We start from the raw sequence: 16023 nt of genomic DNA on the forward strand, positions 1-16023 counted from the left end.
CTATCCTCGTAAGACAAGCCCTCCAGTCCAGACAGCATCCTGGTAAACCTCCCTTGCACCCTCTCCAAAGCCTTCACATCTTTCCTATAATAGGACGACCAGAACTGGACACAATATTCCAAGTCTTGATATCCTAATAAAAGCACTTGCCAATGGTGCTCACTGGTTAGCAATTCGAAGGACAAATTCCAGGTCATCTTCCCTACCCTAGCTCAGAAGGATTGAACTCAGTCACACACACTCTTAATTGCTATATCAGCCAGGATCAACCAACCTAATGACACCCACACCTTCTTAATCTCCAGCTCAGTGTCAGACTGGACCATTAGAAGTGGCTGCTTTCTTTTTCTCATTACTTTTTAACTTACTTGTTTGCACTTTGCGGCATGTTTGCTTCTAATTTGAATTACAGGGATATTGGACCGTCAGCTACCCATTAAGATAGCAATGAAGATTAGCTCATTGCTAAATTTCTGTTTCCCGGGAGTGAGGGAACATTTCTCTCATCTGGGAATATACCATTTCTAGCAGCCTTGCAAGGAGTAGCACCTGGAGCACATTCCTGTTGAGAGTGTGTTGTAACGCTGGTGTCAGCTCAATAACTCAAAGGATGCCTCTGATACTTATTCCACTTTTAAACTTTCCTGAAAACATAAATATCTGTAAACGGTTAAAATTGTTATGCTTGCATCTCCTATCTGCAAAACCACTTTGTCATCTTCATCCATTAGCAGTCTCGGTATCTAGAGCTAGCTGAGTAAACTTGTCAAAACTATCTCCTGAGTAGTTTTGCATCTCCCATCTCCTCATTCTGTACTTCAGCAAAATGCCCACCCTCCAACTAGGTCAACCTGCTTTCACAGAATTCTGTCTTTGCACCATGGTTTATTTATACACCACTCTTTAACCCAGACTTCACATTGTGACTTCTCCTGACCTGGACAGAAGGTCTGCTAATGTGATATGATTATTTTCAGCAACATAGACAAGCATACTGAAAATAATTGACTGTCATTCATGCCTTTCAGTACAATTTATTGAGAAACAGCCCAGCAGTGCAATAAAGGGCCTCAGTTCCTATGGAGATGACATCGTAAATGTATCTGAAGGAATGTGTTTATAGTTTTGTTTAGAAATACCAAAAGTATCCTTAACAATCCTGCTTACATATAACTCCACATAGTGGTCAGAAGGATTCTTATTCCATAAGGATAATAGGGCTTCTGGGGTTCACCAAACTAGCAACACCAACAGAAAATGAAACACAGAGGAGAGTGTTAAAGCTCTCTGAACCATTGTATTAGTTTGAACTTGTGCAGCAAGTTGAACCCTTTACAAACAGAACATATCCACATATTCTGCTAATTTCAACCAAGCTAATAAAATGTGAGGCTGGATGAATACAGCAGGCCAAGCAGCATCTCAGGAGCACAAAAGTTGACGTTTCGGGCCTAGACCCTTCATCAGAGAGGGGGATGGGGGGAGGGAACTGGAATAAATAGGGAGAGAGGGGGAGGCCGACCGAAGATGGAGAGTAAAGAAGATAGGTGGAGAGGGTGTAGGTGGGGAGGTAGGGAGGGGATAGGTCAGTCCAGGGAAGACGGACAGGTCAAGGAGGTGGGATGAGGTTCGTAGGTAGCTGGGGGTGCGGCTTGGGGTGGGAGGAAGGGATGGGTGAGAGGAAGAACCGGTTAGGGAGGCAGAGACAGGTTGGACTGGTTTTGGGATGCAGTGGGTGGGGGGGAAGAGCTGGGCTGGTTGTGTGGTGCAGTGGGGGGAGGGGATGAACTGGGCTGGTTTAGGGATGCAGTGGGGGAAGGGGAGATTTTGAAACTGGTGAAGTCCACATTGATACCATATGGCTGCAGGGTTCCCAGGCGGAATAGGAGTTGCTGTTCCTGCAACCTTCGGGTGGCATCATTGTGGCAGTGCAGGAGGCCCATGATGGACATGTCATCAAGAGAATGGGAGGGGGAGTGGAAATGGTTTGCGACTGGGAGGTGCAGTTGTTTGTTGCGAACTGAGCGGAGGTGTTCTGCAAAGCAACAGCTTTGAGCACAATCATTCCAATTGCGTTCCTCATGGTAATCCCTTAAACAACGGCTAGTTTGAATTTAAACAAACTTGGCAGTTCACTGTTCCTTAGCATTTTGCTTCTCATTAATCACAGTCTATTTGTCAACCAATGAGCACCCTCTTCTCTTAAATATAAATTGTTGTCCCCTTTGAGATTTGGTAGATTGAAGTTTGATCCCGATGAGAGCAAGACGAAAATCTTCAACAGTATGTCTCTTTTTATTCAGCAACATCAAAGTTCTGTAATACCAAGTGACTGAATGTGGGTTTTTACATATTTGTGTACTTCTATGCCCAAATACAAGGAGGAATATCAACTTTCTCACTTCAACTTTACTCCATGTACACATTCTTGGCAATCGTTTACATGTCACTCAGTTGGTTGCATTCCCTCCTAAGTCGGACAGTTGTGAGTTAATCGTGTCACTCCAGAGACCAGAACAGATAATCCAGGATGCCCTTGCCAGTGCAGTAATAGGGGAATGCTGCACTGTCAGAGGAGTTGTCTTTCAGACATTCAAGGGTGACACAAAAAGTCTACAGAGGGATGTAGATTGTTCAATGAATGTAACTGGGCAGTTGGAATACAATGTCAGAAAATATGATATGTACTTTGACAGGAAGAATGGGGGAGTTGAATGCTAAATGGAGAAAGACTGCAGAAAACTGCAGCACAGAGGGATTTGGGGACTCTGTAAATCACAGAAAGCCAGCATACAAGTTCAGCAGATTATACAGAAGGCAAATGGAATATTGACCTTTATCGTAAAGGGAATTAGTCTAAAAATAGGGAAGTCTTGCTAACACTGTACAAAGAACCATTGAGACCACAAGTGGAATACTATATATAGTTTTAGTCACGAGGAAGGTTCAAAAGGTTGATCCCAAGTACAAAGTGATTTTCTTATGAGGAGCATTGGGGTAGTTTGAGCCTTACTCTTTGAAATTTAGAAGAATCAGATACAACTGGTCGAAACATATATGTTTTTCTAGGGCTTGACGGGCTGAGGTGATATGATGAGGTTGTTCCCCTCTATGGGACAGCCTAGGACCAGAGGGCACAATTTCAGGGTAAGGCGTTGCCCATTTAAGACACATCATGAGGAACTTCTCTGAGGGATTATTTACCAATTAGGGCTATAGATATTGGGTCACTAATTATGTTCAAGACTCATATAAATGTCTTTCAAATCAGTAACAGAATCAAAGATTATAGAGAAAAAGCAAGACAGTGCACTTGGGGATTATCAGATCAACTGTGAACTCGGTGAATTGTGGAGCAGACTTGAGCGTCTGAATGGCCTACTTCTGCACGTAACCTTATTGTCTTGTTGTTTTATGAGACATTAATCCTGCCTGTCCTGAAAGGTGAGTGCAAAAGATCGCATAACACTTTTTCAAAAAAGTGTGAAGATTTCTACTCAGCTTATAGCACTCACCAAACACCTCTAAAAATAGATAATCATATCATTATCTCATTGCCACCTGTTTCCTGCATTTCAACAGGGACTGCACATCTGTTGTAAAATGCGTTGGAACCAGATGTCAATAGAGATCCTAGATACATGCTTTCTTCCTCTTTTACATCCTGACACAATAAAAGGATGACTTGCTCCTACAAGTTCAGCACAGGACAGCAACAACACTAATTTCACAATGATGCTAATCTTGTGTACACACCAGCCAGGAGAGTCACTCTATTTTGCTCCACTGTCAAATCATACCCTCACTCCTTTAAACTCCTCGATAAAATAGGGGCAAGAGAAGAGGGGTAGCACAGTGGTTAGCACTGCTGCCTAACAGCACCAGGGACCCAGGTTCAATTCCACCCTCAGGCAACTCTCTGTGAGGAGTATGCACATTCTCCCCAAGTCTGCGTGGGTTTTCCCCAGGAGCTCCAGTTTCCTCCCACAGTCCAAAGATGTTCAGGCTAGGTGGAATGGCCAAAGTGTTCAAGGATGTGTAGATTAGCTGGGTTATAGGGGGATCAGTCTTGGTGGGAGAGTCAGTGAGGACTTGTTGGGCCAAAAGGCCTGTATCCACACTTTAGGGATTCTATGAAAATAGCTTCACAACAACAGCGTGAATGAACCCTTCAGCCAAGCCACCACAGTTTGACATTTGAAAAGGAATTATATTTTATTCAAAATGCTGCTTCCAGTTAAATGGTGGCAATAAAATCGTAAGCATACAGATTCAATCTGGTAAGAGATTATATGAGGTTTGATATCAGAAAGAATGTATTTATACAGGTGGAATGGAATCTTGGTTGAAGGAGATTTAACAAAGAACACAGGAATCATTTAACAAACAGCACTGTGCTGTGAAGGGTTGAGTTTTGATCCCAATTAATGAGGTAGCCTGAGCTGAGCGTTATTCCTCACTTATTTCTGTCATGTGATTTTCTGAATGCCATTATAGAATCACATGCTTTTAACATTATCATCAATTTTTTGAATAAAAACGGAAAGAACTGCAGATGCTGTAAATCAAGAACAAAAACAAAGTTGCTGAAGAAGCTCAGCAGGTCTGGCAGCATCTGTGAAGGAAAAACACAATTTAACGTTTTGGGTCTGGTGAACCGTTCTGAGGAAGGGTCACTGGACCCGAAACGTTAACTCTGTTTTTCCTTCGCAGATGCTGCCAGACCTGCTGAGCTTTTCCAGCAACTTTGTTTTTGTTCCATCAATTTTTTGAAGACAATCATAGACATATTTCTTATGAGGAGTGAAGGGGTTATAAATCTCCAACTGATTGACAAAAATAGCAGACAATAAGTGACAAAAGCTCAACAAAGCAGCTAGCAGCCATTCCTTTAAGGGTATAAGTCATTTCACTCTATATCTAGCAATACTGGGGAGTGTACCCAAAGCATACACCATTCATCAGCACTTAACACATCATCAGCAGCTTCTTGGTATGATAGGATTCTGATAAATGAAACAATAAAGGCTGTGTTTGCTGACTATATGGGCAGCAGAAATGGGGTGTAGCTCTATACCTCATTTCCAGCAGGGATGAAGAGGAACTCGCCCCCACGACTTTTGCTCAAATTCCCATGATGTATCTCACAGGCAAAATTTCCAACAAACTGCATACCAAAAGAAAGATCGGCTTGCAGTCGATGGTTTTAGCAGAAATACTTCAGCCTTGGGTTTTTTTAATGGATTCTCAAATCTGTAACAGTGAAGAAAATATCATCTATTCAAGATGATAGTTCATTTTTCGGCTGCACACCGCAGTCTCTACGTGTTATACCAGAATGACGTTACAATATTACTTTAAAATGAAATGCATTGTCAATTTTTATTTCAATGCAGATTGCTCATGAACTGCCACTTCAATGCACGCACTTGCTGTTTTCACATTAATAAATCCAATCAGTCAATTCATGACAGTTGTGAAAACTCTGTTCTCCTCAGGGATGGACTTTGTTCATAAACAGACAGAATGCCAGTCGGTTTAACTGATTTGCGATTGAGCCTACTTGTTTCTATCTGTCAATTAGGATCATTTTAAATTTGGATGCTGATGCCGTTTAGGCTCACTGAACTTTCCCTACCTTTGATTTCAATGGAAAGGAGATTTGGATGTGCTAATCAATGGGCAACCAATTAGATCATGCCCAAATCAATATCACCTGAAGTTAATTACTCAATGTCTGTGTCGACAGTACATGTGAACTGATCCAGCGATGTGCACATCTGCTCTCATTTGGTGATGAGTTGTGCAACTTGACAAGCTTCTCAGGCATTCCCAGTATTTACCATTCATTTAGCAAACTGTAAAACCACATTTGTAGCCACCTAGTGGTTAGAGGGGTGGAGAAGGGTGGGGAAACAGGCCCCTTTGGTTTGTGTCAGCTTTAAGATGACATGCCTGATGAAAGGAGATTAGAACTGACTTGATCTTCTGTGCCAGACTTGCTAATTTACGACCTGGACCATCCCTGTTAAGTGACATTGATAACTGACTAGTTAACCAGTCTTATTATCAGGTCTAGAGGTAGTCCTTTTCAACCTGTCAGCAGCCTTCAATTCATTTGATCACACCACGCTTCTTTAATGCCCTTCCATTGTTGACAAGCTGAAGGATATTGCTCTCAATTGATTCAATTCTTATCCATTGAATCATACAGTATCGCTTATAATTGCTTCTCTTCCTGCTCCTGCATTGTTACCTCTGATGACCCCAAGGCTGTCTCCTGTGTCTCATCTGCACGTTACTCCATGAAAGTACCAACCAAAAGCACACCATGAGATTTCAAGCGCGTACTTGAAGATGACACCCAGCTCTATCACAACACCACATATTCAGCTCTTCCAGAGTTGGTAAGTTCTCAATATTTGACATCTCGTACTGGATGAACATAAATTTCCTTCAATGAAAGATTGGGAGGATTGAAGGCAATGTTTTTAGTTCCGGCTGCAAAGATGTTCAAAAATGACCGATTCCTTTCTTCTCCTGAGCAATCACCTGAGACTAAGCCAGTCTATTAGCAACATTGATATCACATTCAATCGTAAAATGAGCTTTTAACTTCATATTTATGCCATCAATAACACCTGTAATATCACCATACTTCACCCTGGTTTCGTCTCCACTTATCTGGTGCTGATACCCTTGTTCATGCTCTCATTACTTCCAAACTTGATCATTCAAACAAGTTCCTGGATGTTATCCTACATCTTATCCTTTATAAACTTAAGGCCATCCAAACCTCTACTGTTGATGTGATAACTCACAACAAGTCCACTTCACCTGTTACCTCTGTGGTGGCTAACCTATATTGATTTCCTATTTGGCAACATAAGGAGTTAAAGAAATTTTATCTTTGTTCAACTCCTATGGCTTTATCTTTTGTTACATTTGTAACTGCTTCATTTGCACAACTTTCTTAGATAATCCTGCTCCTCAAATCTAGCTTCTTGGGATCTGAAGTTTTAATTGCTCCACCCCTGGTAGCTGTATTTGCAGATGCCATGGGGCTGAAATCTGAATCTCCCCTCCAAACATCTCTCCAGCTCACTTCTGCTTTCAAGACACCACTTGAAAGCCACTTCTTTGAAAAAGCTTTTGATCATCTGTCTCAATAACAGCTTGTGACTCAGTGTCATAATTTCTAACATTTCTGTGAAGATGCTTTATTACATCTACGATGATGAAGGCATCTGTCCATCAAGGTATATGCCATTTTATAATGTTAAAAGCACCATGTAATTGCAACGTATCATAGAACGCCTGTAGTGCTGAAGCAGGCCTCTCAACCCATTAAGTCTATACCAACCCTCTGAAGGCCATCCCATCCAAACCCACCCAATCCCTGATATGACAATTTCCCTTGGCTAATCCATCTAGCCTGCACATCTCTGGATACGACAATTTCCCATGGCCAATCCACCTAACCTGCATGTCTATGGACTGCAGGAGGAAACCGTTGCCGGTTAATTGTAACACTGCCCACATTTTGACACTTTTATGCTTTGTCTCTAGGCAACCTGTGCCTAAAGTCTCTCTGCTTCTGTAACTGAGCTGTGAGCCTACATGGAGCGCATATGGCCGTCATTGGCTATCAAAAACTTCTTTCTCTTGTGTAACATTTTTAACATTCCTATTAGTTTGAGGCACTGAACTGACCAAAGCATCACAATTAGTGGATAATTCTGTAAAGCATACCTCCTTTTACATCCAATACCAAAATATCCAGCCGGACAGGTCTCCCTGCAGTACCTTCCTCTGTATCCTGAATAACATGAGCAGGATCCATCAGTAGGATTACATTTCCCATGTACACACAGGCAGGGCTCACATCTCGGTCCCCAGAACTTCTCCTTACACTGGCACCTGCCCATCAGCTGGTCACACGGCGAATTGTTACAAGAGCACTGGTTGTGGCAGCTGCGTCCCCACCAGCCCGGCTGGCAGATGCATTTGCCTGTTTTAGGGTCACACTTTGAGTTGGCGCTGCAGTAGCAGAGGTTTGAGCAGGTGGCACCCCACCGGCGTGGCTCGCATTTGCACTTCCCAGTGTCCTGGTCACATTTCCCATAGTGGCACAGGCAAAGTTTGTTGCAGGTCGGCCCCCAGCGGTTCGGGTTACAGGTACACTTGCCAGTGACGTCAGCACAGCGCCCGTTTGGATGGCATAGGCACATCTCTTTGCAGTCCGGGCCCCAGAACCTTTCGGGACACTCTGAAAAGATAAAAGATCACAACTTTTAGACAACTCTTGAGGGAATGATTTGCCAACTGTGCTCTGTATTTTCTTGCATGTTGTTTTAGAAGCAGCTGCAGCTTGACACCCACTGCACAAACACAAGGAAAGACTGAGGGCGCGTGAAGGCCAGCTCATGAATTGAAGTTCTACACTAGTACACTAACTCTCCCAGTATAACATCCAACTGCACTGTGAAACTTTTTTCACATCATTAACTTAATTTTAAAATTCATATCCTTGTTTTTTCCTTATCCATGTCAATCCTCCCTACTTTTGTAACCTCCTCCAGCTTTAAAATCCTCCAAGATACCTATCCTCCTCCAGGCTACATCTCTTAATTTATTTGCTCCAGTTTCTTTCACTGTGCTGCCAGAAACTTAGACCAAAGGAATCTGGAATTTTCCCTTTGCCTGTTTGATCTCCCCTCCTCTCATTTTAGATAATCTTTAAAAGTTCCATTTTGACCAATGATTTAGACAACTGTCCTAAAATCTCCTGACAGTAGTTTCAGTGTCAAACTTTGATAACTCCTGTGAAGTGCTTTAGATGTTTCACTACATCAAAGGCACTACCAAAATGTAAATTCTTAATAGATATGAGGTTATTCCAAATGTTTATTATCCAACAGCAAAGGAATATCTGTATTTTGATGTGATTTAAATTAACTATTCATTCATTTAAATATATGTTCTTTACCCCTACTGGTCTGATTCATCTTCAGATAACTATTGGAATTAACATTTCCTCTACCAACCAATACATGAATTGAAAGATCTCTAGATTTCACCAAACCAGCTCTTCATTTTTACTTAATAGCACATTCCTTCATACCTAGATTTAATCAAGTGACTACCATTTGCAGAGTTTTCACAACACACATCTAGAAGTATGCCAGGCATAGGAGCATCAGGTATAGGATTAGATCATTCAGATCCTTGAATCTACGCCACCACTCAGTTACATAATAGATTATCTGTATGTCAATCTAATTGGCTTGCCTTGGTCCCATATCCTATGATTTTTGAAAAAAAATCAGTTGTGGGTCATTGGTGTCACTGGCCGCCCAGCAATGATTGTTCATCCCTAGTTGCCTTGAAGAAGGTGGTGATGAGCTGCCTATCTTTCCTATTACCTACTAATGATCTACTTACGATACTCAAGAAGCTCAACACCATCCAGGACAAAGCAGCCTGCTTGATTGGCACGTCATCCAACACTACCTTCACTCCTTTTTCTACTGGTACACAATGTCAGCAATGTGGACATCTATACGATGAACTATAGCAACTCACCAAAGCTCTTTCACACCATTTTCTAAACCCTTGATCTTAACTGTCTAGAAGAGCAAGGGAAGTAAAGGCCTGGGATCACTGGCGCTTGTAAATTGCACTCCAAGTCACATATCATCCTGACTTTGAATTGTATTGTTACTCCTTCACGGTTGCTGAGTCAAAATCCTGAAACTCGTCGCCAGTAACATTCTGGTGAACCTACACCCAAGGACTACAGTGGCTCAAAAAGAGGGCTCACCACCATTTTCTTGAAGGAAATTTGAGATGGGCAGTCCATGCTGGCCCAGCCAGCAATGTCCACACTAAATGAATTCTAAACAAAATTAAAGAAGTCTAGATTAGATTACATTCCCTACGGTGTGGAAACAGGCCCTTCGGCCCAACAAGTCCACACCGCCCCTTTGAGGCATCCCACCCAGACCAATCCACCTATAACCCACACACCCCTGAACACTATGGGCAATTTAGCATGGCCGATCCACGTAGCCTGCACATCTTTGGACTGTGGGAGGAAACCGGAGCACTCGGAGGAAACCCACGCAGACACGGGAAGAATGTGCAAACTCCACACAGACAGTTGCCTGAGGCTGGAATCAAACCTGGGTCCCTAGTGCTGTGAGGCTGCAGTGCTAACCACTGAGCCACCGTGCTGCCCCAAAACGCTAGTGCAGCCTCACTTGGAATATTGTGTACAGTTCTGGTCGCCCCATTACAGGAAGCATGTGGAAACATTGGAAAAGGTGCAGAGGAGATTTACCAAAATGTTGCCTGGTCTGGAGCGAAGGTCTTGTGAGGAAAGGCTGAGAGACTTGGGTCTGATCTCATTGGAGAGAAGAAGGCTAAGAGGGAATTTAATAGAGACATACAAGATGATCAGAGGATTAGATAGGGTGGACAGTGAGAGTCTTTATCCTTGGATGATGACATCGGCTTGTACAAGGGGGCATAGCTGCAAATTGAAGGAAGCTAGATTTAAGACAGATGTCAGAGGCAAGTTCTTTACTCAGAGAGTGGTAAGGGCCTGGAATGCCCTGCCTGACAATGTAGTTAACTCAAAAACATTAGGGGCATTTAAACAGTCCTTGGATAAGCATATGGATGATGATTGGATGGTGTAGGGGGATGGGCTTAGATTAGTTCACAGGTCGGCGCAACATCGAGGGCTGAAGGGCCTGTTCTGCGCTGTATTGTTCTATGTTCTATGATCTCAGTGTTGAATGCTGTCTTTAGCTTAACATGCGCTGCATTTTGGAGTAGCCAGTACAAAATTTTTAATGATGTTTTTTGTGAAAAAAGTGCCACCTGATTTTGCTCCTAAATTTAAGTTTATATCTATGCTCACATGTTCTAATGTTTTATAATGGACTGGTGGGGTCACACTGGTGGAAACACATTAAAAATTTAAATTTTATAATAAACATTGTATTGATTATATCATTGATATGTGGCAAAGTAAGCGGTGAAGAGGACACAAATGTAATACAGATAGATTTATAACTGTTCATTGGAAGTGAAAGGTAGGGGCAGATGGAGTTTAATGTAAGGAAGTGCTGGTTTGGTCCCTTTACTTGATGAAATATATATACTGCAAATCGGGTGCAATAAAGGTTTGTTAAAATCATTCATCTGATGAGAGACTTGTCCTGTGAGAAAAGAATGGCCCTATATTCTTTTTGGCATTAGAACAGCGAGCGATGTTCTCACCCAAATAAATAAAATGCTTAGAATGCTTCATTTGACAAGAATCTTAAGGCTGCTTCCCCTGGTTTGACAATTTGGAACAGGGGATCACAGTCTCAGAGAAAAGGGTGGACTATTTACAAATGAGATAATGGGAAAATTCTTCACTCATATTTGTGAATCTTTGAAATTCTGTAACCCAGAGGGCTGTGGATATTCAGTTATGGACTTTTTAACATTGAGATCAAGGTTCTTACCATAAGGCTGGATAGGGGGTTGATGTAAAATTACATTTTTCATTCTAATGAATAACAGAATAGCTTTGAACGTCGGTATATCCTACACCTGCTTCAACTTCTTACTCTACTGTCCATTCCCATGTCCTGATTCTCTGTGGATATAATAATAACAACAGCCTTAACACTGGCTACACATCATCATCCCTCCCATCAGTCCAGTCTGACAAACTACTCTTTGGTCTGACTCTGCTCTTTTAGCAATACATCTTAAAATTGTATTTTCTTTCATTGTTGCAGTTCTGCATATAGGGAAGATTGAGTTGATTGAGACTCCCAGGTCATTTTACATTTGTGCTTACATATTCTTCCCTAACCAAAACTATTGTTTGGACAATTACTTTTCCTCCCTTCCTGTGAGCAACATTCTATTTTTTATTATTATTAAATATAATTTTAAAATTATCTACCCGGTTCTATAACAAATATAAATCTGCCTTAAAATTATTGGTGGCATCCTCCATCTCCACTGCACTTCTTGTTTTACTACTGTCTGCTTTGTGAAAGTATCAGTAAATTGCTCGCAGTAGTCTTGATTTATTCAGCAGGCAAGGATCATCCACTGTGTAAATATGCAAAATGACTGTTTGTTCAGTGGGACAAGGTTAACTCAGTGTATAACTGTTCAAATTACAGTTGTGTAAATGTACAGGCTTCCCTGCAATCCAAATTGCTGTTCTTTCCATAAGACATTAATGGAGATCTGAGCACAATGACTCCAATGTAGAAGCTGCACTTAACACAATGTGAATGGAGTGCATTTAAGTTCATTTTTTGCAGAAGTTTAACGGTATGCCAAAATGTCATTGGCATTGGTAGCAAGTTTAATACACATAGCTGAGAGAAGCTGGATAATTGAAAGTTTTAGATGAGATGATACTGATGCAAAATGTGCTGGGTACAGATGAAAACTGCAAGATTAACACAAATCGAGGGTTTTTTTTAATGTGTAAACATGATAGAACCTGAAATCACACTGCTGTCAAATTAGTGGGCTGGTAGTTTCAGCTCTTTTATTGGTTTGTTGTATTATACCTAATAATGTGACTCAAAGCATTGATGAGTATATTGGAGCTGAACCACACCTGTCTGGGAAACCCCAGGCTCTCGATTGAACACACAGTGAGCTAGCAGTTTCAGTCATGTTACTACATGGAGTGGAGGCACACTCTCTCACCACAAACAGGTTGAAAGTACTTCCCTGGATATGCCAGAGATCAATATCAACGATAGCTAGAAATTTATAATTCACGTCATCTTCTGAGTATAGTACATTTAAATATCGAATGAGATTCAATAATATTTCCTGCATGACAATAAATTATTTTTAGTATTCCATGTTTCACTAATGTTTCAGAGCACAATCCACATGTTAAAACCACCACTTCAGCCACTACGGAATGTGGCGAAGAAGCAGGTTAGGTAATAGGGTTGTACCTAGATCATGTCAATCAAAAGAAGCTATAAACTCAGATTAAGAACCTCTAAGACACACAAAACCTTATAGGATACTTGTTTATTCAGAAGGGCATGAAGCACTCACTGCTGTAACTGTGCAAAACTAAGGTGATTCAAGAGTTTTAGGGTTTCTATATAACTGTACAAGATTCACAGTTACCTTATGCAATTGTACAATATTACAGTTGATTCAGCAGGGCCAGAATCACTCACTTTGTAAGTGTATGCATATTTATTCACAAGGTTAAGAATCTCAGGATATAACTGTACAAAATTACAGGGTAATAGCAGGGTAAGGGTCATTCAGCGTGTAGCTCTATTGAATGGTTTCTTATTTTGGTTTCCTTTCCCAGTTGACAACACTTCCGAGGCACGAGGTCAACTTGCGCTTCTATGACCTCCTCCTATTCTCCAATTCACTGGGCAGGGTAAGGGTAACTCACTGTGTAACGTTGGCACTGCGGCCACACTCATCACCAGATTTTACTCACTGGTCTCACAATTGGCTCCGAAGTATCCATGCCTACAACGGCACTCGTTCGGTCTGACGCAGATCTCATTCACTTTGCAGGTGAAGTTTCCCTGACAGAGAGCTAAAGAGGGAGAGATGCACAGGGCGAGATCAGGCTGGTATGGGTCATATCAAATGACTAACAATCAGACGAAGGCAGAGTGAGTGATTACTGACCTATTGGACAGTCGCTGTCCTGCTGTTTCCACCCAGGACAACACGCAACTTCAGAGGAACTTGTTATGGGGGAGAGAGAGAAAAGAAAGTCTTGTCCGTTATACAAAACGTGGGTAAAATAACTCATTTTGCCCCTCTGTTACAGAACTCAAAGACGAAAACAAATTTCTTTGCAATGAAATCCAGATCCGCGAGAACATTCAGATGTACCAGTTTACACACCACACCCCAAGTCCCTGCGCATTCCAGACTTTGAAAATAACATATCTTTTTTTTTCTGACCGGGATAGTATTTTGGAGATTGCAGGGAGACATCAGAGCCCTCCCGGCCCCAAATCCCATTCCCTGCTCTGAGCCGGGAGTCTGACGCCTCGGCTGGAGGGGGGTTTTCAAACATTCAAATAAAAGCGTACGAACTCTTCGCAAAAGACACACCGGGCCATCATGGCCAGGTGTGAGTTCAGAGCATGGGGTGGGGGGTAGGGGGTAAGGATTTCGTGTAATTTTGGGGCAAGGCAAACTTTCAACAGCATACGTTCAGGCAGTGGAGGTAATTCTCGAAGAGTTTGGAGGATGTGGCTGATGTTGCAGTTCTTACCAAAATCCCCCCCCCCCCACCACCACCACCCCCCCAAGGGAGGGGGTGGTGAGAGAACTGACAGCTTAATGGACAACCCACTCCACCCCCCCCCCCGTCCCACGCAACCTGGGGGTAATTCGGAGGGTATCAGAATTCCCACTCCCTCCTCCAAACAAAGATCCCCCTGCCCAATTCGCGACGCCTCTTACCCCTGAGTCTTGCACACATTCCTGCCGCTAGGACTGAGCTCCTGACCCCGGCTCAGAGCCGCCATAGCCAGTGCGGCAGCCCAGAAGCAGCAGCTTAGACTCGGGTCCATCGCGCAGAGAGCCCGGCTCACCATCGCTCGGAGCAAGTCAGCTTTCTCTCCCCGGCTACATTTCTAACACGTCCCCCCTTGTGGGGGGTTGGAGGGGGTCACCCCAGGACCTACTGCAGTAAAACATCCTTCAAAAGCTTCAATCCCGGGCTAAAAGAAACAAACTAGAGTTAACGAACATCAGGGAACGCGTTTCAGAACGCCAGCCCTTTCCTCCTCCGAGCTGGCTCCATCCTTGAAAATGCCCTTTCTTAAAAGAGAAAAAAAGTTTTTTTTAGAAAAAAAATCCCGTTATGCTTTGTGTTAGTTTGAATTATCCCAAAGCAGTCAGCTCCTCTATGTAAGCCTGCTCCGATGTCGCTTCTTCATTGCCCCGCAATTACTTTCACACACCCTCCCGGAGTTGGGAGAAGATGTCCACTTATTTCCCTCCCCCCCCCACACTCCGTCCGGCTACTCGAGACCTGGTCGGGAAAGTTGGCACAGAAAGAGCAGCGGCAGCAGTCAGCTGGGATGTTGGGTCTGGGAGTTCCAGCAGGAGGAGCCCAAAGGAAAGGGGGAAGAATTCTGATTCGTTACCTTATTTCTTGCTTGGGGTTTTTTAAAACTTAAAAAGAGGCTGTGTATGTGTGTGTGTTAGGAGGAGAGAGGAAAAAAAACACACAGGCGCACACTCAGTTCAAGTATTTTGTCTATCTGTGTGTGTAAAGTTTTACAAACGCCCATTGACGTGACCTCGCTTCAGTTTTCTGAAGTCAGGACAGTTCCCAGGAGGGTTAAGGAATTGCTCACCCCGTTTCTCGCAGCCCAGACCTATAAATGCAGGCTCCGGATAGGAACCTTCCAACCCCAACATCACCCTGCGTTTGCAAAACGCTACGGGACCAGGAAATTACCAGAGATCCGTTTGAGAGCCCGAGAGTTAACGGAACACATTCCGAAGGATATCAAACTTCTATGCCAGCTGTAATGAATGGTTGCAACTTCTCTGCTGCGGATGCTCAGATGTATTTTTCCCCCTAAAATCAGACATGCACATTGAGTTTACACCAGAAATGGGGAAGATTTTGAGTTGTAAAAGAGCTGTGCCGGCATCTTGTTTCGCATCTCTGCTCATCCTAAGTGACTGGAATCAGAACAAAGTCTCTGCTTCCTCTCTCGGCAGATGCTGCAGGACTTGTTGAGTTTCTCCAGAACTTTCTGCTTTTCCTTCACGTCTGTCCCAAAGCTATTCTCAATTTCAAAATGCAGAACAGACTGCGCAATCGCTAACACTCAATTTACACTACTTCCCAAAATCAGATATCTACATCATAACATGACCAAGTATCCCAGCAGTAAATGTACCACATGTTGGAACTGACTGTTTTGTGGAAGAAAGCACATATAACTCTATCTGACTTTTCTAGTAGTGTCC

The 16023-nt window shown here is 42.8% G+C and overlaps 1 protein-coding gene across 3 annotated transcripts in view; it reads right to left on the bottom strand.

Moving 5' to 3' along the window:
- The window catches only part of scarf2 (scavenger receptor class F, member 2), an 81433-nt gene extending 65845 nt beyond the window's left edge, over nt 1-15588 (bottom strand). Inside the window, exons 1-5 of one of the 3 annotated variants that reach the window (XM_048556553.1) lie at nt 15503-15588; nt 14497-14756; nt 13708-13766; nt 13511-13612; nt 7753-8269 (exon numbers count right to left, since the gene is read on the bottom strand). In XM_048556553.1, the coding sequence (XP_048412510.1) occupies nt 7753-8269; nt 13511-13612; nt 13708-13766; nt 14497-14630 (812 nt within the window). In that variant the 5' untranslated portion in view covers nt 14631-14756; nt 15503-15588. Of the gene's footprint in view, nt 1-7752; nt 8270-13510; nt 13613-13707; nt 13767-14496; nt 14757-15070; nt 15142-15185; nt 15243-15502 lie in introns of those variants that run through there. The other 2 variants (XM_048556552.2, XM_048556551.1) reach the window with 2 other exon arrangements.
- Nucleotides 15589-16023: the final 435 nt, after the last annotated feature.

This window comes from Stegostoma tigrinum, chromosome 26, assembly GCF_030684315.1.
Source record: "Stegostoma tigrinum isolate sSteTig4 chromosome 26, sSteTig4.hap1, whole genome shotgun sequence".
NCBI lineage: Eukaryota > Metazoa > Chordata > Chondrichthyes > Orectolobiformes > Stegostomatidae > Stegostoma > Stegostoma tigrinum.